Source organism: Anolis carolinensis, chromosome 6 (assembly GCF_035594765.1).
Source record: "Anolis carolinensis isolate JA03-04 chromosome 6, rAnoCar3.1.pri, whole genome shotgun sequence".
Lineage (NCBI taxonomy): Eukaryota > Metazoa > Chordata > Lepidosauria > Squamata > Dactyloidae > Anolis > Anolis carolinensis.
Window position 1 is genome coordinate 50,118,611 of NC_085846.1, and position 27,591 is coordinate 50,146,201.

General features: G+C 40.0%; 1 protein-coding gene across 1 annotated transcript; it reads left to right on the top strand.

Annotated features, from left to right (window-relative positions):
- The first annotated feature begins 335 nt into the window (after positions 1-335).
- igfbp3 (insulin like growth factor binding protein 3) lies at positions 336-27,246 on the top strand. The gene is made up of 4 exons (XM_003222222.4): positions 336-835; positions 14,017-14,237; positions 20,609-20,728; positions 26,352-27,246. Exons 1-4 carry the CDS (start codon positions 424-426, stop codon positions 26,475-26,477), a joined length of 879 nt encoding a protein of 292 aa, XP_003222270.1. The 5' UTR covers positions 336-423; the 3' UTR covers positions 26,478-27,246.
- Positions 27,247-27,591: the final 345 nt, after the last annotated feature.

Consider the following 27,591-nt stretch of genomic DNA (forward strand, 5'->3'; position numbering starts at 1 on the left):
CTTTACCTTTACCTAACGCACTATTGAATCTAAAGCACACCAGACTTTTGGCTATTTAAAAAAACGCGTTGTTCCAGTGACAGGTCTATTCTTGAAGGGCTAGAGTTCAGTGTTCCTTCTTGTTCTGGCTTGTTTCTCCTTTGCATCAATGGTGTGTAGGTGTCTGAGAAGGGCTGCTTTCTTGGAGCAGCTTGGATGAGGCAATCGATGTGTGCACTTTCTTTCCGCGCACAGTGCTGCTACCTGTGACTCTCCTCCTCCTCCTCCGGGCTTCCTCCCCCCTCCCTCCGACCCCTCCCTCCCTCCCTCGCGCACCCCCACTCTGCCCTTTCGCCCAGTCCCTGCCCTGTGCGCGCGCCTCTCCCCACCTTGGCAGGAGGGAGCCCCAGCGCCTGTGTCTTCTCGCTCTTCTCGCCTGGGACTATGGGATCGCGGCTCTCCTGGCTGCTGTGGGCAGTGGCGGCGCTGGCGGCGCTGCAGAGCCGGCTGGCGGCGGCGCTGGCGGGGCCGGTGGTGCGATGCGAGCCGTGCGGCTCTGGGGCTCTGGAGCGGTGCAAGCCCTTGGCGCCCGAGTGCCCCGAGCCGGTGCGGGAGCCGGGCTGCGGCTGCTGCTGGACGTGCGCCTTGCGCGAGGGGCAACCCTGCGGCGTCTACACTGAGCGCTGCGGCGCTGGCTTGCGCTGCCGGCCCCGAAGCCAGGAGCCGAAGCCGCTGCAGGCGCTGCTCGACGGCAAGGGGCTCTGCGCCAACGTCAGCGGCGAGGCGGCGCGAGGAGGAGACAGAGGCAGAGGCAGCAGCCTGCGCGAGCTCCTCCTGAGCGTGGCTCACGTGCCAGGTGAGCGAGGCGAAGGCGAAGGGCGGCAGGGGAGGGCCAACCCGCGGGGTTTTCGCGCTAGTTGTCGGCTATCTCGGCCGGTAGCAGTTTGTTGTCCGGCTGGCTCGCAATCAGTACTAGGCCCATCTGCAGCCAGGGCAACTCGTTTTCCTGGTGCACGTAGCAGACTAGCTGGGAAGGAGCCTCCGATGGCCTAGGGCAGGCCACACATCAAGGACATCACAGCTTCTCAGTAACTAACTCTTTCCAGACTATAGCACACTCTGGATCAGGGGGTCCCCAAACTTTTTAAGCCGAGGGCCGGTCCACAATCCTTCAGACTGTTGAGGGGCCGGATTATCATTTGAAAAAAATACAAACAAATTCCGATGCACACTGCACATGTCTTATTTGTAGTGCAACAACAACAACAACAACAATGAAAGAACAATAAAAACAATTTTAACCAACATACATTTATCAGGATTTCAATGGGAAGTGTGGTCCTGCTTCTGGCCAATGAGATAGTCAAGTTAATTAGGGTGGTTGTTGTTGTTGTTGTTGTGTGCCTTCAAGTCATTTCAGACTTTGGGTGAGCCTAAATCTAAAATTTATTTATTTATTATTTATTTATTTACTACATTTGTATCACACCCTTCTCACCCCAAAGGGGACTCAAGAGTGGCTTACAAATTATATGTACATACAATATATTATATTATTAGCGTAGCACAATATTAGCATTATATATTACTATATTGAACTACAGTAGAGTCTCACTTATCCAACATAAACTGGCCGGCAGAATGTTGGATAAGCGAATATGTTGGATAATGAGGCATTAAGGAAAAGCCTATTAAACATCAAATTAAGTTATGATTTTACAAATGAAGCACCAAAACATCATGTTAGAGAACAAATTTGGCAGAAAAAGTAGTTCAATACACAGTAATGCTATGTAGTAATTACTGTATTTATGAATTTAGCACCAAAATATCACAATATATTGAAAACATTGACTCCAAAAATGCGTTGGATAATCCAGAACGTTGGATAAGCGAGTGTTGGATAAGTGAGACTCTACTGTATACCACTATACTGTAATATTATTAGTAATATTATATGTAATATAGAATATATAATTAATATTATTATATGGTATTATTAGTGTTATATTGTATTACATTATAATATTATTATCAATATTATATGTATATACAATATATTACATTATAAAACTGAGGGCGGGGGCCAGGTAAATGACCTTGGAGGGCCGCATCCGGCCCCCGGGCCTTAGTTTGGGGACCCCTGGCCTAGGGGATAAAAGCCTTGTGACTTGAAGGTTGGGTTGCTGACCTGAAGGCTGCCAGGTTCGAATCCCACCCGGGGAGAGTGCGGATGAGCTCCCTCTATCAGCTCCAGCTCCATGCGGGGACATGAAAGAAGCCTCCCATCAAAACATCCGGGCGTCCCCTGGGCAACGTCCTTGCAGACGGCCAATTCTCTCACTCCAGAAGCAACTCCAGTTGCGCCTGACACGGAAAAAAAAAAAACTACCTGGGAAATCGGGCGCACTAGGAGAAAAGCCTCTGGGCGAGTGCAGATTTGTTTTAATTTATGTAGCTTGGGGACCCAGCTATTTGGTTGTTCAACAATAAATGTGAGCTCTTCTTCATGGAAAAATAAGACATCCCCTGAAAATAAGACCTAGTGCATCTTTGGGAGCAAAAATTAATATAAGACCCAGTCTTATTTTCGAGGTAACAGGGTAGAACAAAGACAGAGACAAACGCAGGCTCTGAGCTGGCCTCGAACTCATGACCTCTTGGTCAGAGTGATTTGTTATCCAAACTAAACAGGCCGGCAGAACCTTGGATAAGCGAATATCTTGGATAATAAGGAGGGATTAAGGGAAAGCCTATTAAACATAAAATTAGGTTATGATTTTACAAATTAAGCACCAAAACATGTTTTACAACAAATTTGACAGAAAAAGTAGTTCAATACGCGATAATGTTATGTCGTAATTACTGTATTTATAAATTTAGCACCAAAATATCACGATATATTGAAAACGTTGACTACAAAAATGCATTGGATAATCCAGAACGTTGGATAAGCAGGTGTTGGATAAGTGAGACTACTGTATGTAGCTTTGAAAAGGGCATTGCTCGTTTTTGGATGTTCGGTAATATGAGTGTGATCATATGTTACGCCATTTCTTAGAAGAAAACTCAGTCTTTGCTTTTGTTTTTTATGAATGCTCCCATTAGAAAATGCATAAGGATGTGGGTGAACTGCAGTTCCCAAAAATCTTGGGCCCATCCTCCCTAAACTCTGCCAGTATGCACAGTTGGTAATGTTGGGTCAGTGTGCCAAATTTGGTCCATGTTACTATGCTAATATATATATATATATATATATATATATATATATATAATATAATATAATATAATATACAACTTGATTTATAATAATTTATAATAATATAATATATTGTATATACATATAATATTGATAATATTATAATGTATTACAATATAATACTGATAATAATACAATTTAATAATATTAATTATATAATATTTATTAAATGTAATATTACTAATAATATTACAATGTAATGATATAGTAGGTAAAGGTTTCCCCTGACGTTAAGTCCAGTCATGTCTGACTCTGGGGGTTGGTGCTCATCTCCATTTCTAAGCCAAAGAGCTGGTGCTGTCCATAGACACCTCCAAGGTGATGTGGCTGGCATGACTGCATGGAGCACCGTTACCTTCCTGCTGGAGCGGTACCTATTAATCTACTCACATTTGCATGTTTTCGAACTGCTAGGTTGGCAGGAGCTGGAGCTAACAGCAGGCGCTCACTCCGCTCCCGGGATTTGAACCTGGGACCTTTGGGTCTGCAAGTTCAGCATCTCAGTGCTTTAACACACTTCGCCACCGGGGCTCCCTAATGATATAGTACAATATAGTAATTTAATGTTAGTATTGTACTATGCTAATAATATAATGTATTGTATGTGAATGGAATTTGTAAGCCACTCTGAGTCCCCTTTGGGGTGAGAAGGGCGGCATATAAATGTAGTAAATAAATAAATACAGTAGAGTCTCACTTATCCAAGCTAAACGGGCTGGCAGAAGCTTGGATAAGTGAATATCTTGGATAATAAGGAGGGATTAAGGAAAAGCCTATTAAACATCAAATTAGGTTATGATTTTACAAATTAAGCACCAAAACATCATGTTTTACAACAAATTTGACAGAAAAAGCAGTTCAATATGCAGTAATGTTATGTTGTAAATACGGTATTTACGAATTTAGCACCAAAATATCACGATATATTGAAAACATTGACTACAAAAATGGCTTGGATGATCCAGAAACTTGGATAAGTGAGACACTACTGTAATAAATAAATATGCTGGGTTCAATGTTCTCTGCAAACAGGTGAATTCCCTGATTACAAGGGCACTCACCCCCTCCATCCCGCCAGTATGCACAGTTGGCCATGTTGGGTCTGTGTGCCAAATTTGGGCCAGGTCCGTCATTTGCTGGGTTCAGTGTTCTCTTGATGCAGATGAACTACAACTGAGGGGACTCAAGGCGGCTTACAAAAATTGGCAAAATTTAATGCCCAAAATGCAATCATAAAAACAAAACAATATAAACAGATCCATTAATAACATTGTTAAAACACATTATTAAAACCTTTAAAATGTATATATAATTAATTCCATAATAATAAGCTTTATTTATATCCCGCCCCCTCTCCCTGAAAGGACTCAAGGCTGCTCACAACAGAAGAAACACAATGTAGTAATAGTAAACATACAACCAAATCAAACTTAAATCACACAATAAAGCATAAAACACCATAAACATATTAATAAAATTCAGAAGGTCGTCACCGATGGGCATGGAGGTATGTGACAATTAAAACATATAGTGAAATTAAAAAGATTACAAACCAGACCCTTCTTAAAACAATAAACCAGTTAACGTTTAAATCCTCCATTGTTTAAATTACATTAGTCATTCTCAAAGACCAGCTTCCATAACCAACTTTTTAATTCTTTCCATAAAGTCATTCGTGTTGAAGCCAGTCTGATCTCCATGGGGAGGGCATTCCAGAGCCGGGGGCTATCACCGAGAAGGCCCTTTCCCTCGTCCCCACCAACTGCGTGTGTGACTGTGAGAAGGGCCCTATCGGGTTCATAGGGGGAAACATGATCATGCAAATAGACTGGACCCGAACCATTTACTGCTTTGTAGGAAATAACATGCACTTTGAATTGGGCCTGGCAATGCACAGGCAACCAGTATAGCTGGCATTATCTGCTTTGAACTGTATTATATAGTAGTAGTAGTAGTTGTAGTAATAGTTGTACGGTAGTAATAATACAGTAATAATAATAAATAATAATCAAAAGCTGGGTTGCAGTTAAACATCAAGAAAACCAAGATCATGGCAACTACACCTATTGATAACTGGCAAATAGAAGGAGAAAATGTGGAGGCAGTGACAGACTTTATATTTCTAGGCACAAAGATCTCTGCAGATGCAGACTGCAGCCAGGAAATCAGAAGACGTCTACTTCTTGGAAGGAGAGCAATGGCCAACCTTGACAAAATAGTGAAGAGCAAAGACATCACACTGGCAACGAAAGTCCGCATAGTAAAAGCAATGGCATTCCCTGTAGTAACCTATGGATGTGAGAGCTGGACCATAAGGAAGGCTGAGTGAAGGAAGATAGATGCTTTTGAACTGTGGTGCTGGAGGAAAATCCTGAGAGTGCCTTGGACCGCAAGAAGATCCAACCAGTCCATACTCCAGGAAATAATGCCTGGCTGCTCACTGGAGGGAAGGATATTAGAGGCAAAGCTGAAGTATTTTGACCACATTATGAGGAGACAGGAAAGCTTGGAAAAGATCACGATGCTGGGGAAAATGGAAGAAAAAAGGAAGAGAGGCCGACCAAGGGCAAGATGGATGGATGGCATCCTTGAAGTGACTGGCTTGACCTTGAAGGAACTGGGGGCGGTGATGGCCGACAGGGACCTCTGGCGTGGACTGGTCCATGAGCTCACGAAGAATCGGAGACAACTAAACAACTGAGCAGAGCAGCAATAATTTTATTTCTTACACGTCTCTTCTCATGGCTCAAGGCAGGTTACAGAACAATTAAAATACATAAACACAGCAAAAACCCTACAAATACAAACACTAAAACGTACTGCTATAAAAGTTACATACCAAAACATATCTCTGTGAAATACATATTAAAACAGACAAAACAGAGATTAAACAAAGGACGTGCATTAAAATTCGTGTTTATGTTTAAAGACTGTCTGGGTAGGCCTACCGGAAGAGACAGGTCTTCACTTGTGTCCTGAATTCCGACAGCTGATTTAGCTGTCCCGGCTCTACCGGCAGCCGATGAAAAGGTCCTCTGGCAGTGTGGAAGGGGTCTTACAGCTTTCTTGGCAACAGCAACAAAGATTAATAAGATTTGGAGAAAAAAGAAGACTCCATAGCCATTACATCTAAAACAAATTGGGTAAAAACTAAAGAGCGCTGACCTTTATGTAAAAAAATTATAAGATGAATTTTGCTCCTGGGCTAGAAATTATTATGTATTATTATTATTATTATTATTATCATCATCATCATCATTATTTATATCCCGCCTTTCTCCCCGTGGGGGCTCCAAGGCGGCTAACGTCTATCCACATGAAACAGTTTAAAAAGAGCAATACAAAAGTTAAAAAACAAATAACAACGTGGAAAAACAATTAAAATACAGCAAATACATTAAAATGGCCTTTAAAAATCATATCCCCCTCCCCAAACCCACCCTCCTTTTGGCAGAGGAAGGTCTTGACCAGCTTCCGAAAGGCCAGCAAGGATGGGGTCATTCTGGTTTCTGTTGTGAAGGAGTCATTTCCTAATTGATTTTATCATGAAAAAATGAAAAAAGTTTATTAAACAGCCAGCACACTAACATGTCACCATACACAGTTTGGAAAGCTCCAGTCTAATTCTGCAGATTGGTTTTTGTGGGACATCTTACAGCACATTTTGCTCTAGTTTTTCAATGAATTATCTCACTCAGACTCAACTAATTCAACATAGTTTGTGGCAGCCCTCAAAACGAAGTCTCTGGAGTATAACAACTACTTTCAAAGTAAGCACCACATAATTAAACAGGAAATAACACTTTCAAACCAGGAACAGTTTTCTTTCTCAAATTTTGTTACATAGTGTTATAGTTGGCTCTTGTACCCACAGATTCTTTGTCTATAGATTTAATGGCCCTTTGAAGGCAGCCATAAAGCTGATATGGCCCTCGATGAAAAAGAGATGGACACCCCTGACAGAGACTCAGAGGTTTCTTGTTATTGTTGTTCAACCTACCAACACATGCAGCCGGCACACTAACATGTCACCACACACAGTTTGGAAAGCTCCAGTCTAACTCTGCAGATGGATAGATTAGCATCCTCAGTGTGTGCATATGCAAGTACGTGTCCAAACTGCATAATATAATTAGCTCCTTTGATTTGTTAGACTTATGCCTTTGTTGCAGTTATGTTGCATAGAACAACTTAAGTACTGTAGTTTTGAAAACCTATATGAAGTGAAAGTATGGGGTGCACAGATGAATATACATGCTTATACAGGCTGTCCCTGAGTTACAAACATCCGACTTGCAAATAACTCAAAAGTAAGAACCGGGGTGAGGCAACAGGAAATGAGAAATATCTACCTCTAGGAAGGGAAATCCACTTCTGAAAGAGTGATCATGGGAGAAAGGCATCTCCACTGAAGCTTTGTCACCAATCCTAGTTTCCACAGCAAGCCAAATTTTTCAAAATCCATTTATTTACTTATTATTTACAGTATTTATATTCCGCCCTTCTCACCCCGAAGGGGACTCAGGGCGGATTACAATTAACCCATATATGGCAAACATTCAATGCCAACAGACAAACAACATACAGTATAGACAGACACAGAGGCATTTAACATTTTTTCCAGCTTCACGATTCCGGCCACAGGGGGAGCTGTTGCTTCACCGTCCACTAGTGGCTGTACTTCCTCATTCCTTTCTTCGTGTTTTGCTGGCAGTTTTATGATGTTGTAAATTAGTTAAATTAGCCTCCCGCATAAAGCCTACCTAAATTTCCCTACTTGACAGATGCAACAGTCTTTCGGGGCTGCATAGGCTGCAAGCCGGGCTATTTAATGGTCGGGGGCTTAACCCTACCCGGGCTTAGAACTCATGACCTCTCGGTCAGTAGTGATTTATTGCAGCTGGTTACTAGCCAGCTGCGCCACAGCCCAGGGACACAAAGTGAGGTGAAATCTTCTGAACAGAGGCACAGGCAGCAAAACAACCCCCACAGGGATGTTAACTCTTCCCTATGCTAAACAAAGCTAAAAATGTGTATTTTTGGCTGGGGTTACACTTAAAAATGTACCTGTTCTGACTTACATACAAATTCAACTTGGGAACAAATGTGTGTGTCTGTGTATAATTGAGAAACTTCCTAGAAATTGTGAGAGATGTTGTGACGCTTCCTATTTGGGAAACAGTTGTGTTGTTTCCTATTCCAGAAGTGGCTGCAGCAGTTTACACTGCCATGCTACAGGGACAGGGGATGGCACCTGTTTTGGGATTTGCAGTGCCCATCAAGCATGAAGATGGCACTGGTAACTTCTTGGTGCTCGGAGCAATGCTAGTTGGAGACACTGACAATTGAAGAAGAGAAGGTTGAAAGGGAGCAATAGTTCCTCCTTTCCCTCCTTCCCTCTTTCACATTGCTTCATTGCTCTGTCTATCATCAATACAGGCAGTGAACAGTGACTAGTGGGCACCACAAAGCCTAGAATAACAGAGGTAAGGTAAGGGTGGTAGTCCAGTGGCACTGAACTTGTTCAATTACTGTGGGGCCGTGCAGACACCATCCAGCTCTTGAGCTGACTCCGCATCACCATTTGTGGTCCATGTAGATGTGCCCCCCTCCATCCCTGTTGAAATCTTTAAAGAGGGTGGACCTGAGTTTGAAACAACAACTCCACCGGCTCATTGAAAAAGTGTGGGTGACCAAGAAGATCCCAGCAGACTTCAAGGATACTACTATCATTCCTCTTTTCAAAAAGGGGGAAAGAACAGACTGTGGAAACCATTAACCTCTGCTGGGAAAAGACTCATAAGAATCCTTGCAAACTGCCTTCTACCTATCTCAGAAGACATCCACCCTAAATCCCAGAACAGCTTCTGCCTCTCCAGAGGAACGGTAGCATGACAACTCCAAGAAAAATGAAGAGAACAAAATCAACCTCTGTACATGGCATTCATTGACCTTGCAAAGGCATTCGACACACTGAATCACAATCCTCTCTGGAACATCCTCTTAAAAATCAGATGCTCTGATAAATTTGTTAATACCCTGTGGCTCCTCCATGATGACATGATGGTAACAGTCTTGGACAGCAATGGCTCCCAAAGTGGTCCATTTAAAATGGAATCAAGTGTCAAACAAGAATGTATTATTTTCCCAACTTTATTTTCCATTTTCATAACTATGATTCTGCACCTTGTTGATGGGAAGCTTCCCACTTATGTGATGTAGAAATCACTTGGACAGATGGCAAAGCTATTTAACCTCAGCAGGCTGAAAGCCAAAACCAAAGTCACTTCAATTTCTGTTATAGAACCAATATGCTGATAATAATATAGTCTGTGCTCATTCAAAAGAAGATCTACAAGCCACTTTAAACACCTTTGCATATGAAAAACTTGGCCTATCACTGAACATTAAGAAAGCCAAAGTGTCAGCAGGCACCAATCAAGCCCTCTACAATACCAGAAATTCAGCTTAATGGTGTAACATTAGAAAACATTGACCATTTCCATTACCTTGGCAGCCTCCTTTCCACAAAAGTCAACATTCACACTGAAATACAACACCGTTTGAGCTCTGCAAACGCAGCATTTTTCCAAATAAAGCAGAGTGTTTGAGGATCAGGACATTCGTAGGGATGTCCTTACAAAGTTATTGTCCTCACAATCCTGTTATACTCCTGCGAAATGTGGACTGCCTATAAACTTCACTCTCAACTAATAATAATAATAATAATAATAATTAATAATAATTATTATTTTATTCTTATACCCCGCCCCATCTCCCCGAAGGGACTTGGGGCGGCTTACATGGGGCCAAGCCCGAACAGAACAATATAAAAACAAAACAATAAAACCAACTTCTGGAATGATTCCATCAGCGTTGAAGCAAAGACTCCACCATCAACCCCACTGGACTGACCACGTTGTCCGAATGCCTGATCACCAACTCCCAAAACAGTTACTTTATTCTCAAGAACAGAAAATGGATTGTGGATGGGCAGCAAAAGAGATTTAAAGATGGGATTAAAGCTAACCTTAAAAACTGTGACATAGACACTGAGAACTGGAAAGCCCTGGCCCTCGAGCGTTCTAACTGGATGAAAGGGAGAAATGTGTCAAGAGGAAAGCACATCAAGCCAATCCTTATCAGGACTGCCTTCCATCTGGAAATAGATGTTCTAACTGAGAAAGAACATGCAGATCTCTACAGTCACCTATGGACCCAGCGCCATGACTATACGCTTGGAAAGCAATCATACTCAGCCAGGAGTAATAGCCTATGATGATATGAGATATGTCCCTAGTCAAGTGTATTTATTTGCCACTTGGGAGGAAGATTGTTCTGTGCTCACTCCATATTCAATGCTGAGGTGTATTTTAAATTTTTGACACTGAGATATATTCCAAAGTGGTAGCCAGGTGAGCTGATTATATCAATTTTAGTAAAATTCGCTTTTTAGTCTTGGAAGTCATGCTGGACTCTCTTCTTCCATTAGAAGGTATGCAGGGTTTAACCTTGGATATAGATATGTAAGACCGTCTTACCATAGTTAGGAGATAATGGACTGCTGGTGGTCAACTGTGAGTTGGAGAGTAGAAGAATCCAGCCTAATCAGCACTGCTTGTATGTACCCATCCTTCTTTCTCAGAGAAGGTCAACAGGGGCCATTTAATGGATGAATGGAGGATGCATTGCTGTTTAGTAAGTACCTCTTAAAATATATTGAGATTTTGTTTGTTTTAATTAGAAATTGAGCAAACATTAGCCTAGAGCAGTGGTTTTCAAACTTGAGTTTCCAGATGTTTGTGGATTTAAATCTCAGAGCATCAGCCATGATGATGGTGATGGAATCTAGGAATTGCACTTAAATGATCTAAAGGGCTAAAGATTAAGAACCTCTAGCCCACAATGGCAAGTAGAGCACACATTGTTGTCTATCATAGGGAATGTGTTTTCAGTCTGAGTTCAGTGAACTCTTGTAATTTATTAGAAGCTTCCCAATGATTGTTCAGTAATGGCAGATACCATTTCCTGAGAATTCCTTCCTTGGAATGCTCAAGTTCCCTTGGAATTTTATTTATTTAGAACAATTAAACATCCCTTCAATCAAAAAGGCACATTGTTAATTTGACAAAGTTACAATACTAATAAAATAGGAAGTGTTCCATTATCCAGGCGGAGGTCAAAAGTGTTAATGTGGGATTTGTGTATTGATAGTGTTTAAATGCAATTTGTGCCATGCTTGTATTGCAACTGATTGCATCATCCAGAATGTACCATAATGTGGAAAGAGTTAATTGCTAAGAAGCTATGATGACCTTGATGTGTGGCTGGAACTAGGGAGTATCCAGACACAAGTGTTTATGCATAACGATTGCATTCGTTCAGTTGTTGAGTTCTGTCTGCCTAGAGTTCAAGTCAAGTTCTGTTGGAGAACAGAGCAGTCCTGCGTTCATCTGTTGTCTGCAAGTCTGTTTGTGTTGATTACTGCTGCATACAGTAAAACTTTGTAAATAGTTTTACCAACGTCTCTGAGTGTCTCTTCGTTCTGCGTTCCACTGCTTCCATCCAACTACTGCTGCGCTGCAAATACTCTGACAAAAAGAGGGTGCTAGAGAGAAAAAGATAGTCCATTTTATGTGGAGGGAGTTGGAAGAGGAAAACTATCTCCCCCATTTTTGCTGGTTAGTCTTCCTTCCCCCTTCCCATAAAAGAGAGTTGCTTCCATGATGCGAACATGGGTGGGGGGGAATAACAGGTAAATGGGGAAATTGTTTTCCTACTTAAACCCACCCTCCACCCCCTATAAAATGAACTATCCTTCACTCTAGCACTCCCTTGTGGTCTCTGCCTGAATAATGGAACAGTACCATAAAATACAAGACACAAAGAAAAGGGTGGTGGTGGAGAATTAAGGACAGCAGGTGCTGGCTACTCTTTCTCGCTCAGAGAGAAGCCTGCACGTTACCAGTTGACTTTAGTCAAGTTGCCAGCCTAGTTGAATCTGTCTCGAATGTCAAATTTTAAAAATCAGAAGAGCGATGGCTGGTAACTCGCAAAGCTTGCAATTTGGGATGCTCATAAGTTGAGGTTCCACTGTATATCCTTTCCATAGGTAACTACCCACAAAATGTACATAATATAACTGGTTACCATTTAGCCATGTTTAGAAATTAAATTAATTTTCTTTGAAATATGCTTATAAATTAAATTTAAAAAGGGAAGACAGTATTTCAGACTTCATGATAATTGTTCAAGATAACTGTCAGTCTCCAATTATACAAATAAGTAATATCATGAGTTATTTGTATCAGCTATTAATATACTGATTAAGTCTGTATGTGCTGGCTGAAAACTATGTGATAATGTAAGGATTTAAATTAAATCTGTATAAAGCAGGAAACAATTGAATATTGTAAACTTATATTCAGATTGCTCTTGACAACAGTCGCTACAATATCAATAGTGCTATCAAGATGTTAACTAGGTTCTCATATCTTCTTGCCAGCATGCAACATGGTATTTCTGAATGAACTGAAATGCTTAGTACTTCTTCTATGTTTGTTGCCATGCATTGTTTTGAATTAAATTTTAGTTTCAATGTTTTGATAGAATTTTGGTTGACCTTTGCTTGATAGTTATGTATTCCCTGTTGATTGCTTAATAGTGTTGTTGCCACAGGTGGCCTTTTGCTGAAGTGCAAACATTCAGTGACTTTGAGGGATAGAACTTTAAAAAAATCACAGAGGAACTGCAACCAGCTGCAGTTATATTAGAAAATGGGTATAGGACAAATATATGCATTATAGGTGTATAGAAAGAAATACTGTGCTTGCCCTACATATGAAAAAAGTCATTTATGGAGGTGATGGTTTTTTTAAACTCTCAGGAAAAAATCATAAACATAATGTTTTATTTTTGGACCATAGAGAGCAGCATTAACAGTTGTAAAATTGATTTATATAGTTAACTTCAAAAGAGTGAGATAAAGACAGAAGAAGAAATGTTTCAGACAATAATAAATGCAAATGTTTTTGCAGTCAGTTTTATGAAATCGGTATTAATTAAATCAGTTGAAAGCCCGGGATAAATAGTTTTATTTATTTATTTGCAAAGTTAGTAACAATTTTCTGATTTGTGTCCAGCAATGAATAAGCCATAGTTTAGATGTGCCCTCTCCCGGTGACAGATAGAAATGCTTCTTTAAATAAAGGGAAAGCAATTTGCTAGGTTTTAGTGGTTTAAAAATTACGACTAGGAAAACAAGTCAATTTAGAACTTATAGGACAGTTTTCAAATACCTAAATATAAATGTAAAATACACAAGCCTTACAAGCCAATAATAACGCTGGAATGATAGGTTGAAAAGTCAGTAGGTCTCTTCAGTTTTGAGAACACTGACCTCTTTCTGTTCAGGAAATAGCTTCTGCTGTCTATATGATACTGAGGCTGCCGTCTTCAAACCACTTGCTTCAAAATAGTACCATTGACTTCATTTGGCAACTTCAGGAAAAGTGGGTCTTTTTAGCATTATAGTCTGGGTAGCAGCAAATGTTATATATGAAACTCAAACTTACATATGGATGAATTATTTGATTACATTTGTCCCTTTCAATATTTCTTTTTTTGTACCTCCTCTTGCACATCTTAGCATTTATTTTTTGAATCTGCTCTGTAAAACATGATGTGGATGATAGTGCAATATAAATACTGATAATACTATTTTTAATTAAAAAACTATTATCAATTGAATTGCTAACTTATTAAAAATATTTTTAAAGGTAATTCAAGTGATTCAGATGAAGATCAGAATATAAGTGGCATGGCGACTCAATCTGTCCCCAGTACACACAGGCTGTTGGAATCCAGGTCACATGGTCATCACACGAAAATAGATACCATCAGGAAAGAGCATGCCAAAAATACCCAGCGCTACAAATACGATTCACAAAGCACAGACATGCTGAATTTTTCTTCGGAATCCAAACAGGATATTGAATATGTAAGTATTCTTTGTTTAACAGGGAAAGTCACCTTAAATGGATGAAGCCTCTGGATATTAAAAACTGGAAATTCTGGCAGTTGAATAGCCACAAGACACAAAAACTGAATTGAAATTTTCTGAACATGTTTAATATGTTTAACCATTCATTGCTTTGCTCAGGTCTTTGCTCTCCTCCTTATGCTCTTTACTAGAAATGCCACAAAACCTGGAAAACAAATCTGCAACGAGACTCAAATGAGAGAAATCATGGAGACAAATTTATGGGAGAAACATCAGAGTAGTTGCAAGAGACGTACAGTTTTGATGGCTGGTGCCTCACGGATGTCTTACACTGCCCACTTAAAACTTTCATGTTACAGTAGAGTTCCGGTTATTTGACATAAACGGGCGGGCCGAATGTCGAATAACTGGATCTGACGGATAATAGGGAGGCCCTATTATCCAGCAAGCCGGTTGAAGGAAGCGCCCTGCGCACATTGCTAGGTAGATAGCAAGCTACCTAGCAACGTGCAGGAGTGCTTCTGCTCCGCCTCTTGGGAGGCGCCCGTGCGCATTGCTAGGTAGATAACAAGCTACCTAGCAACGCGCACAGGCGCTTCGCTAAGCCGAGTGCTCACCGCTCCGCCCCTTGGGAAGCGCCCATGTGCGTTGCTAGGCAGCTTGCTATCTACCTAGCAACGCGCACTGGCGCCTCCCAAGGGGCAGAGCGGTGAGCACTCAGCTTAGCGAAGCGCCCATGCGCGTTGCTAGGTAGCTTGCTATCTACCTAGCAATGCGCACGGGTGCTTCTCTGCTCGCCGCCCTGCCTCTTGGGAAGTGCCTGTGCGCGTTGCTAGGTAGATAGCAAGCTACCTAGCAACGTGCATGAGCGCGTCCCAAGGGGGCCTGGGACGTCGGATAATACGGAGTGTCGGTTAACCAGAAGTCGGTTAACTGGAACTCTACTGTAGTTGTTAATGTCATGAGTCTGGGTGCATCCAGACAACACCTAAAATGCATAAGCGCCCATGTTTTTCTGTGGGGCGTCCAAATGACGCTCCATGTAAAAATGAATTCCTTTGGGACAAAGCAGAAAAACCCTGCTTTGGTCCGAAGTAATTTGATAGTGGGTTAGATCTGGGTCTTCCTAAAAGACTCAGATCTAATATTACAATATATTGATATATTGATATTGATACATTGATACAATATATTGATATAATACAATATAGTAATTTATTACCAGTATCGTACTATGCTAATAATATAATATTGTATGTACATTTAATTTGTAAGCCACTCTGAGTCCCCTTTGGGGTGAGAAGGGCAGCATATAAATGTAGCAAATAAATAAATAATAAATAAATAACCCACTATGGCCACTGTCTGGACTGTCCTCTCAGAAGTCCTGGGGAGCAGTCTGCACTTCTCTCTCACATTTTCCAGGCTGAATCACACAGCGGAAAAGTCAGCGCCGACTGGGCTTAAAAAACTCAGATTAGGGCAGATTTTAGTCCACACACCAGCCCCCAAAGCCTGCACTTTCCTCGGGGGGTGTCTGGATGTCTTCCCGGTACCTCTTGGGAGAACACTGAGACCCCCAAATCACCCCCCAAAAAAGACTTCAAAAATAAAATAACTTACCCAGCTGTCATTAAACTGCTTCCGGAGCTCTCTTGGCATGTAGAAATGACGTGCCAGGAGAAGGGGGGGGGGGGGAGGAAAATCACTCCTGCCCCCCCCTCTCCTGGTGTATCATTTCTATGTGCCATGAGAGTTCCAACAGCAGTTTAATGGCAGCCAGGTAAGTAATTTCTTTCTTAAAGTCTCTTTCGGGGGATGGTTCAGGTGTCCCGGTGTTCTCCCAAGAGGTACCGGGAAGACATCCAGACACCCCCCGAGGAAAGTGCGGGCTTTTGGGGCTGGTGTGCAGACTAAAGTCCGCCCCATATTTTTTAAACCTGGATCGGTGTGGACGTTTCCGCTGTGTGGAACCGCCCCCAGCCTCTCTGGCACTGAATATTTCTCTTGAGTGCTAGTGGAAGTAGTAAGAATGACAAAATAATAATGATAAACACCCATAAAGCCAGGCAAGCCAAAAAAGGGCACCTGCATCAATATATTGTTTTCAATATACAGTAGAGTCCTGTTTATCCAACATAAACAGGCCAGCAGAATGTTGGATAAGCAAAAATGTTGGCTAATAAGGAGGGATTAAGGAAAAGCCTATTAAACGTCAAATTACATTACAATTTTACAAATTAAGCACCAAAACATCATGTTTTACAGCAAATCGACAGAAAAGGCAGTTCAATACACGGTAACGTTATGTAGTAATTACTGTATTTACGAATTTAGCACTAAAACATCCCAATGTATTGAAAGCATTGACTAATAAAAAGCAGACTGCGTTGGATAATACAGAACGTTGGATGAGCGAAGGTTGGATAAGTGAGACTCTACTGTATTTTGAAAATATTATCTTTGTCAATGGAAGTTCTTAGTTGCTTCTAAATCTTACAAATGTCTATTTAGGACAATTTCGCTTAGTTTGCTTGAGGAAGATTCCTGCTTAATTAGACTAGTTAATTGGTAATAATGCATTAATACACTTTTAGTCCACCTATAGAGATGACAGTTAGGGTAATAAATAAAAAGGACTTGGGTTCATTTAGTGCCTGCAAATTGTAGCACGTTGTGCACATGTGAGACTCAGTATCAACTTTTGGTTGGCTATCAAATTATTTCTGCTTCATGTAAAGGAGTGTTTCTAACTTTGCGTACTTAACCATGCTGAAAATTTCTAGGTAAAATAATGGAGATGAAGTGGTCACTGTTTCTTCTTTCCCATGTGCAATGCATAAACAGAGTCTACAGGTCAGGAAATGTGAGCAGAGAATACCTTATTTCTTGTGCAGTTTTTGGCAAAAGACTGCTTATTTCCCATACCCATGCCAATAGACATACAAAATGTGACTAGGTATTCCTTGGCTATGTGTCAGTACACTTGTGGTTGATCAAGACAAAGCTATATATTGTCGAAAAGCTGAACGTTGTACAGAGGGATCATTCCAGAACCTATGGAAATGGAAAATGCACAGAGACAAGTCAGTGTGAAAGGTGTTCTTGTCTGCATGGTCTGTCACAAAATATAGAGATCTTCCAGAGGTAGTCCAAGTGAGCCTTGGCTTTCCAGATTGTGTTTTTGTCCCTCTTTTACAAGGAGGAAATTTAAGGTCTATATAAAAGAGGAAATAGGCAAGTTAATTTTGTTTCCATCCCAGGCAAGGAATGTCAGATATTGAAATCAGAATAATGTAGAAGTCTAAATTGTGTCAGATTTAGTTTTCAAGCACAATATAAAATATTGATGCATAAAAAAGCCATACGATCAGACCTGAAATATGTGTGTCTTTGCTTATGACTGTTTGAACTCAGTGGGATTTGCTTCTCAATAGACATGTCTAGGATCTGACACTTCCAGTCTTAAGTATCAAATTAGAAGTTGACCAGATTCCTCTAGACCTGATCCAGAGTCTTCAGAAGATACAATAGTAGAGTATTATTTTTATCTTTGAATAAAAATTCCCCAAACAATATGTTATCGAGCCACGGTAAACCTCCCCCCCCCCAAAGATTTATAGTTCACCAAGGGCTCAGAAATAAATGTATGATTTTTCCCTTTTTAAAAAAGATCCTTTCCAGACTTGTGCAGGCTCAAAGCATCAGAAGATAAAGACCAAACTAACAACAGCTATCATATCTAACCCTGTAATGAATTGTATCTATTCTTCATTACTTTCAATATAACTTCTATCTTTTTGTATGCTGTATCTATTTCATATATATAAAATAGATACACTTCATTCCTCTCGTCTATCTTTCAAGGTATTCCTCAAATAGTTCCCAATTCATTTGCTTTGTGGGGTTTCCCAAATTCTTTTTTAATAAAAAGTCAATTTGTCCATATTTTTATTTCCATCAATTTATTACTCTATTGATCAATCTCTGGAATCTCTTCTGATTTCCAATATCTTGCATATACTGATTTCCAATGTCTTGCCATATCCTGGAGGCTGTGGTTATATAAGTGAATAAGATATCTTTGTTCTGGTCTACGGTCAGGTATTATTCCTAGGAGGTAGCATTCCGGCTTTTTTGGAAATTTCATTTTAAATATTGACTTTCATCATGTATTTTCTTCCAGTAGCTGGTGGCTTTTTTGCAAGACCACCACATGTGAAAAAAACTCCCGTCTTGTTCGTGGCATTTCCAACAATTTTTTTCTGCCTTTTTGTACATCATAGCTCATTTCTTTTGCGTCATGTACCAGCGATGGAACATTTTTAACCAGTTTTCCTTTAGATCTGTCACATAAGCGTATTTTAATTTTTTGTTCCAGATTAGTTCCCATTCATTCAAATGTATTGGTCTTCGTATATTTTCCGCCCATTTGATCATACATGTTTTATGTTGTAGCCCAGCGTGAGGTTGGGCCCATTCAGCCAGTGATTGTCCCTGCACCAGCTTTGCCAGAGGACTCTAGGTTTGGGCCTGAGTTGCAATCAGAGTCTGTCCCAGTGGATTCTGGGACCAGAGACAGAATGGTTGCATGCAGGCATTTTGAACCACATTCCTCCCAGCAGTCGCCAGATCACCAGGTGTCAGATGGACATTCTAGTTTAGAGGAGGATAATGAGTTTGACAGGAGAGCAGTGATAACTCACCAGAGGAGGGAAAGAGAATGTTTGCGAAGAATCAAACGGTTGTTTTTGAAACACTTTAATGAGTAGTTATCTCCTGAGAGCAAGACCTTGGGTTTTCCTTAAAATGTCTGTTTTTCTTGGCCACAGCTAGAGGTGGCAACTTTGCTTATTCAAGAAAGAAGGATCTTTGCTCCATGTTCCTGTATCTTGCTTCAAGTATCAGCCTTGTCATGAATCCAGTGGAATATTCCAGTGGCTTTGCTGTTTGGAGTTTATTCCAGTCGAGACCTTTGCCTTGGGTTTCATCTTTGACTTTATACCTTGGAACTATTCCTGCATTCGAGTCTTGTTTTCCTGTGCCTTGCTTGTGGATCATCATTCACACCTGGAACCACGTTGGAATTAATCCTGCACTCCAGTCTTAGTTTCTTGTGATTATCCTTGATTCATGTCTTGGGAAATAATCCAGTTTCGGACTATGCTCTTTGAGTGGGTTTTATAGACTCATGAACTTTAAGTACCTTGTTCTTTTGAATATAAACCTAATTTACTGACTCTGAACTATATTTTGCTTTTACTTGCTTATAATTATCAATAAACAACTTGCTTGCTTATATTCTGGGGCTTCAGTGTTGTTTTGAGGTGCCTACGCAGCCTAGGGGTGCAACATTTTAATTCCTTCCGTCTCAGTTGCACAGTCTAAAAATCTGTTATAGATTTTGGTGATTAATTTCTTCTCAGTCTTGAGTATTTTATCCCAGAATTCTTCGTTATGACTGAAACCTAACTTTTTATCTTGGTTATAGTAATCTCTAATTTGTAGGTAATGTAGCCATGAAATGTTGCTGTACTCTTTTTTAAAAAAAATTCTTGATGAGTTTTCAAATTTGATGTGTTCTTGATTAGAATGTCCTTGTATGTTGGCTACCTGGTCCAACTTAGAAACCTTCTTTCATTAGCCTCCATCTGTGAGAGCCACAATTGGGTTTTGGTATGGAAGTTTCTCTTGTATTTCTCCCAAACTCTCAGTAATGAGAACCTTATAAAGTGGTTCCCGAAGTTTTTCTCTTTCTTCGTTCTTTCATACCAGGCGTAAGCATGCGAACCCACTCTAAGGTTGTGGCCTTCTAGAGTGAGTATCTAGAGTGAGTGGATATAGGGCAGAACATCTAATTTCCATTAACTTCCAATTGATACAAACCATTGTTTTGAATAAAAGCCATTTGTATAGATGCTTGAATCTTTCAGGGTCTGGTATATATGCAAATATTACTGGCTAACTTTCCAGGCTTCCCCCAGCAGCCAGCCACACATTCAATAGCTCTGTCAAATAAGTTGCCGCTATTCCAGGTATCTCTTCAGAAGTGGGAATAAGGGCAGGATTTATGCATCCCTTCTTGTCCAGTGTGGTAAATGAAATTGCAACATGTTTGATAGGGCTGTCTACTTCCACGTGAGCAAATCTGGATTGGGGCAATGTAAAGAACAGCAACAAAGCGAAAAAGTTGTGTAAAACAAAAAATAGTTATATTCTTTCTCTATATATGTGGGAAAGTATTCTTAAAGTAGTCAAAATTCCTCAATTCATAATCCACATCATCATTCAACTTAGATATTTGTCACCGTGCAAGAATGTTGGCAAGTTAGAATTTTCTGATTTTTAAAAAATGTTATAATTGGCAGGGACCATGTCGAAGAGAAATGGAGGATACGTTAAATCACCTAAATATTCTGAATGTCTTAAGTCCAGGAGGACTGCATATTCCAAATTGTGACAAAAGGGGTTTCTACAAGAAAAAACAGGTGAGTTTCCAGTGGCTTTCCTTTTATTTAAAGGCAGATCCATATAGTGTAACCAGCACTAAACAAAAAAGTAATGTTAATTGAATATGTATTTGGTAGCAATTTGAGAAACCTATTGGCTTTGTTCCAACGCTGCATGTCAGATGTTTTTGGTTTTTTAATTTACTGTTATTCATGACAATGGTTTAAGTTGGGGAAACCTCATATTTCAATCATAGATGAGCTGACCTGGTCCTAATAATCTGTGACTTTTAAAAGAGTGATTCTCTGGGGAGAAAAACATTGAACAAAGCTTGCCATTCCTATATGACTGTAAAGGATCAATGCTTTGAATTATGAAAGACTTCCTCAGAGTTGCTTAAAAATTGAATTGGATCATATTGCAGACAAAATAAGCACTATTGTATTTTGTATACTCGGACTCCAGGTATGCCTTAGATTGACTATTTTAGAAGGAGAGGGAGGAGGTGAAGAAGTGCTTCAGTTCTTGCATCTGCTGCTCTTCTTTACTCTGCCTCCATCATCTACAAAACCTGCCAACTCCACACCATTAATTTCCATTGTTTATGAGAGAAAAGCTTAGCTCTAGGTTGTATGGATACTTGTAGCTAGCTTTCAGTAGAGAAACAAATCTTTTGATCTGGGGTTTTGTCCCAAACCTGCTTTTTCTGGCAAGGTCATTTCGGAAACATTTCAAGCATTGAGTGAAGAACATTTATCTCAGCATGTGCAGACACCTGTCACTTCCATGTGGTATCCTTAACTAAGGAATATTCAGAGATGGTTTGACCAGTTCCTTCCTTTGAAATATAGCCTACAACACCTGACATTCCTTGGTGGCCTCCCATCCAAGTACTAACTGTACCAGTCCAAGTACCAGTACCAGAGCTGACCCTTGCTTAACTTGCAAGATCAGACCGAATCTGGAGCTTTTGGGGTACTGTATTGCATTGTGTATTAGTTTCCACCACATAATAGCCATATCCCGCTTTTATGGTTTAAAAATCTTATATTTCCTCACTTATTTGTTGACTGAGATCTGACTGGGTCTCCCTTCCTCCTTAGATGCAAGGCCTTTTTTAAAAAACAAAAAAACAAAATAAAGATCCAGGGCAGGAGGGGGGGGAGCTTAACCCTTCCTATCTCCAAGTCTTCCCAAATACCCATTAATGTTACTGTAAAAGCTCCTATGGTGTCAATATTATGTATTTTAAAGCCCCTAGGAGCAGTTGCTAGCCACACCATCAAAATAACATCTGTCTTGTCATTGAGATCAGAGTCAGACTTGCTGGTGAACCTGTTCATCAACAATGGCAATGTATTGTGAAATGGGGGGCAGATTGAATTGCTCCTAAGTAATCTCCATTGAACTGAATGAGGTGTAGTTCTGAGTAGACGTTCTAACTACCTAAAATACAAACTAGAAAGGAAAGCTATTATCATAATATTCACAATCTTCTCTCTAACTGGCTACTATAATAAAGTCATCATAAATAAAAGAAAGTATTTTTACTGAATTAATAAGAGAAACACCAAGGGGATGTCTCTGAGAAGGAGGTCACTCATGAAACACAGCAAGTAGACACTTGGAGGAAAGTGATGCATAGGAGTAGAAGGACCTGGAATTGTAATTCCCCTTTGGGCTGTTGTCCTAGGTTATTATTGAGAAAAATAAGAGAATAAATGTTCATTTAAACCAGTGCTATGTGTTGCAGTAATTTCAGATGGAAACTCCATGCTGCAGCAGCTGTTACAGTTTGTATTACTGTAATATCAGATGCATTCCACCAAACAGGGGAATTTGAAATCTCACAGCTGTGTTCTAGAAGGACTGACTTTTATAAGTTAACAGCCCATCTGAATTGTTAACACTTTCAAATGTGCCATTGGGGGGTTTTAAGGTAAAGATTATTCATTATGCTCCCTACCACTTTCACTCCCATTTGGGCACTTCTTTTTTGTCTTTGTTTAATGTATTATGGCATTGAAGGTTTGCCATTCGAGTCACTTCGGGAAGTGCCCTGAGTCACTTCGGGAAGATAGGGCAGAATATAAACAACAACAACTACTACTACTACTACTACTTCTGTTCCTCCTCCTCCTCCTCTTCTTCTTTGATACACAACAAGATTAGTATACAGAAAACTGTGTTGTCATCATCATCATCATCATCATCATCATCATCATCATCATCATGTCATTTGCTGAGAGATGCTCCTGCCAGAAACCCTTAAATCTCAGATGATGCTCCAAATTACCCCTAGTTGTACCATCTACGAAGCCAGTTATTCACTTATATTATCCATCCCTCCCATCTAGGGCCATGTCCTTGAACTGGGAGCAGAGACAAAAGCCCTTCATCTTTCTACCCATAGTTTTATGTGCTGACTCTTCCAGAGGCACCTGCACATTCCCTGCAGACAGGTTCTGTTGCACTTCTTTCTGTAGTATTTCAAATTGATTCTGTATCTTCAAACTCTCAGAATGATTCCAGATTTTTTTTTTACTCTTATGCATCACTTTCCTCCAAATGTCTACTTCCAGTGTTTCGTGAGTGACCTCCTTCTCAGAGACATTCCCTCTGTGTTTCTCTTGCAAAACAGTCTGCTCTGCTGAATCTAAGACAATGTCTTCCTCACTAATATGTTGGAGTATAGATGTATGGGCTTTAAGACCTTATCTTCCACTGATTTGTACTTGGGTATAAACCCACACTCTCAGGCAAGAGCACAAAGATTCCACAGCTGTTACAAGGGATTGCATGAGATCCCTCACTATCCATTTTTTGCAATATTTAGAGAATATAACAGACATCTGTGCCCCCCGCCCGCCCCGGCCCCCTTGCCAGACACCCACAGAAACACCCCTGTTTGCCTTGCCTGTACACTGAGCTGCAGGAATTAGATCTGCAACTATATAGAGAGCTAGTGACAGTCTCTGCTTTTGTAGTTTGGATACATTATGCTAAGCAACTCCTTTTTCTAAATTTCAGCTAGGTTAGATATTTATCAGTATTTGTGCAATTATATGCATAAAAAATGGCCACATATACTCCAATATATCTAGCAGTTGCTGAAGTGATTATTTGGTTGTAGAGGATTAGGTATCTGTTAATAAATGTTAGGGGCAAGCCTAGAATTCCTCTGGCAAACAGATGCAAGTTGAGTTGTTACTGCTGCCAAAACTGTCTTGACCAGGCATTAGCTGTCTTTGGAGCCTATTAAAAATCAACTGCCTTTCATTCCCAAATAAAGGGTGCATACATGACATCTTTCCCCTTGAGATTTCCATGGGTCCATTAGAAGTTGATTTAGCCCTATAGTGGTGGACAACTGTGGTGTGTAGCTTACTTGCAATGATTTATAAGTCTTTTCCACATTTTTGGACCTACTGTGAATATAATTTTGGTGCAATAACGATAACCTTAATAGCTACATGGCATTAGACATACCGTATATACTCGAGTATAAGCCGACCCGAATATAAGCCGAGGCACCTAATTTTACCACAAAAAACTGGGAAAACTTATTGACTCGAGTATAAGCCAAGGTTGGAAAATGCAGCAGCTACTGGTAAAGTTCAAAAATAAAATTAGATACCAATAAAATTACATTAATTGAGGCATCAGTGGGTTAAATGTTTTGAATATTTACTGTATTTCAAAGAAAAACAGTAAACTATATCAGTGGAAAAGCAACAATAACTTTACAATAATAATCATCATCAACAACAACAGCTTCATTTGTACCCTGCCCTGTCTATCTCCCCCGGGGGAACTCAGGCCAGCTTCCAACATTGTAACAGGCAAACATATAATTCCTACATAAACAATGCAGAGCTAGATATAGATCTATTGTGATATATACTAATTTCACATGTGTATTTTCCCCTGAAACCTTTGCAAATCCTCTCTCTATGTGCATTTTCCTCCTGCAATATTTCCAAGCCCTATTTATCAATGTTTATATCTATCTAGACATCTCTCTGTGTGTGTGCGTGTGTGCGCATGCACATTTTCCCTCTGCACTTGCAAACATGTGAGGGTAAAATTCATATATAAAATTAATTTATACACATAGGAACAGATATACAGGTACATGGAAATCTCTACTTATCTATATTTACATATGATTTGCAAAGACCTGTAAATATATGAGGGGAAAATTCATATATTAATGTATTTGTAGGGGGAACATCTATATAAATATTTAGAAGCTTTGGGGCATGCATTTACCCAAGGAAGAAATGCAAGCAAAGCCCCCCTAAAAACAACTTTGTCCTCTTTTCTCCTGCCCTGTCCCACCTCTTTTCTTTCTCCCTTTTACAAACTCTAAAAGTAGCCAGAAAAGGCTTTTTAAAACTTCTCTCCCCCTCCCCAAAAAGCCCACGTCATTTTTGTTTCCTTAGGAATAAAAAGAAATACACACCTTCTGTTGCTCTCTTTTCCCTCCTTCCCTCCCTTTGGACTCAAATGTCCTTGCAGTAGTAGTAGTAGTAGTAGTAGTAGTAGTAATAGTAATGAATCATGCAAATTTGCAAGAATATCTTTTTTTTTCTTCCCCTTCTGCCCATGCAATCTGGCTTGCAAGGGTTTCTCTCACACTCTCCTTTTGCTTTTGAAAACATTCACTTCTTCTCTGTCTCTCTCAGAAAAATATAAGATAACCAGCCTGGGAGGAGAAGCAGAAGAGGGAGGTTTTGGAAAAGAAAACATACTGTGGCCTCCAGGTTCTGGCTGCTGGCTTGACCTTGACCCAAATATAAGCCGGGGGGGGGGGGGGGGTTCAGCTCATAAATAAGGGCTGAAAAACTCGGCTTATCTTTGAGTATATACAGTACATTTATATTATAAGTCCAATGTGAATTGCACTCATTCCCGAGTCCTGGTGGTATTGAGTCCTGGTGGTATTGATAAGATGAAGATGTATGGCTTAGTTTTGTAGCCTCACACCAACATTACCATATATCATGTATAAGTATGTCTCATGTAGAAGTCTAATGCACCTTTTGGGGCCAAATTTTTAGATTCTGATATGATCCATGGTTAAATCAGTGGTCAATGAGTGGAGAGGGGAAAGTGACATTGCCACTCCCTCCTAAAGACATAAAGGCAGAAACAGTGCCATGGCAAAGAGAGTAGAGGGCAAGGTCCGGGTTTTTGCAGGTGCCAGGCCTGTGGGTATTGACTCCTGAAACTGCTTCTGCAGTCCCAGGGATCAATCCCCACAGCCATCCCCATTCTTTAGGCTACACTGCTATATGAAATCCAGATTATCTGCTTTGAACTGATTTATATGGTAGGGTAGACTAAGATAGCCCAGTTCAAAGCAGATAATGTGGATTATCTGCTTTGATAATCTGGATTATATGGCATCTTAGAAGGGGCCCAAGACTCCTAGATCCCTTTCACATGTACTATCTCCAAGCCAGTTGTCACCCATCCTATATCTGTGCCTTTCATTTTTATTGCTTAAGTGTCACACCATACATTTCTCCCTGTTGAATTCCATTTTGCTAGTTTTGGCTCAGATCTCTGATCTGTAAAATTAATTTTGGATCCCTTTTAGTCTTAAATGATCATAAAACCTGTATAGTTAACTGAATTATTTTGCTTTGTTTCTAGTGCCGTCCATCAAGAGGCCGAAAAAGAGGCTATTGCTGGTGTGTGGATAAATATGGACAGCCACTCCCTGGATATGATGAAAAAGGAAAAGAAGATATTCATTGTTACAATTTTGAAAGCAAGTGAGGGACACTATTACCTGCCATGATATCAGTGTGTGGCATCTTATTTTGTCAGAGGCCTTGGAGTGACTGGGATATAGTATTTAACTAAATTGGACTTTGGAGTTCTGAGGCTTACCCCCTATTTTTATTAGGGGATTCAATGATTCTATGGACTGTGCAGTTGCAGCCTTGCACTGACATACTTTTTGTCTTTCCATAGATTTACACAGAGAGCTCTGAAATCCTTAATAAATGCACTATTCATCCCCATAAAGAATAATAAGAAAAGGCACTTCAGAATAGATTCAGGGAGTCTCCACTGATTTTTTTTTGTATGTTTGTTTTATTTTTAAAATAATACTTTGCAGCCAATTGGATCCCAAAGGATCATTTGTGCTTTTATCTTGAAGAATTTAAAGACTACAAGCTTTGTAACGATATTGAATATATTGGGTATGACCCTGCCTAAGCTAAACACTTTTAAGTCACATAGAGTTCACCTGGATAGCGAAGTATGAGCTCTATTGTTTCCAACATTAAATAGACTTAGAAATGCTTAGCTTGAATTGGATTGTGTGCAGGTGTTTTTGTTTTTTTATTTAAGTCTGATGGGAAGCTTATTGCCACGGGTAAAAATGTTTTCTTAAAAGAACGCTCAATGATTTTTTTTTAAATGAAACCTATTTCTGTATGCCCTGTTTTTGTTCTGTAAAATTATTATGAACATTCTGTTAGTCTGTATTTAATATGTATAAATTTTTAAAATAAACTATTTAATGATATAATAGGAATATTCAAATATTATAGATTTATTACAATTAATGATTTCAAGTATTTCTCTACTGAAACCTTGCCCGTTTTTGACCTGTGCATCTTCTGGAGACCGTGATCCAAAGATCTAATTTCCATACTTCAAATGAGTGAAGGATGATTTTCATTAAGAACTCAAAACATTGCACTATGGCCTCTCACTTCAGGAAAATAACATGGGGACATGACTTATGATGAACACCCCCCCCCCGTCATTCTCCCCAAGGGGAGGGCAGAAAGAGAAAAAGATCCATCTATCTATATTTACTAGGCATGTGCCATCCAGGAAAAAAATTGTTCTAAACTCTCTTCGAAACTAGGGCGTG

Bases quoted from the DNA above. Each gene is read 5' to 3' on its own strand.
- igfbp3 (XM_003222222.4), top strand. From the start codon at position 424: ATGGGATCGCGGCTCTCCTGGCTGCTGTGGGCAGTGGCGGCGCTGGCG. The intron at 836-14,016 runs GTGAGCGAGGCG...ATATTTTTAAAG, and splicing joins GAGCGTGGCTCACGTGCCAG to GTAATTCAAGTGATTCAGAT. The intron at 14,238-20,608 runs GTAAGTATTCTT...TATAATTGGCAG, and splicing joins CCAAACAGGATATTGAATAT to GGACCATGTCGAAGAGAAAT.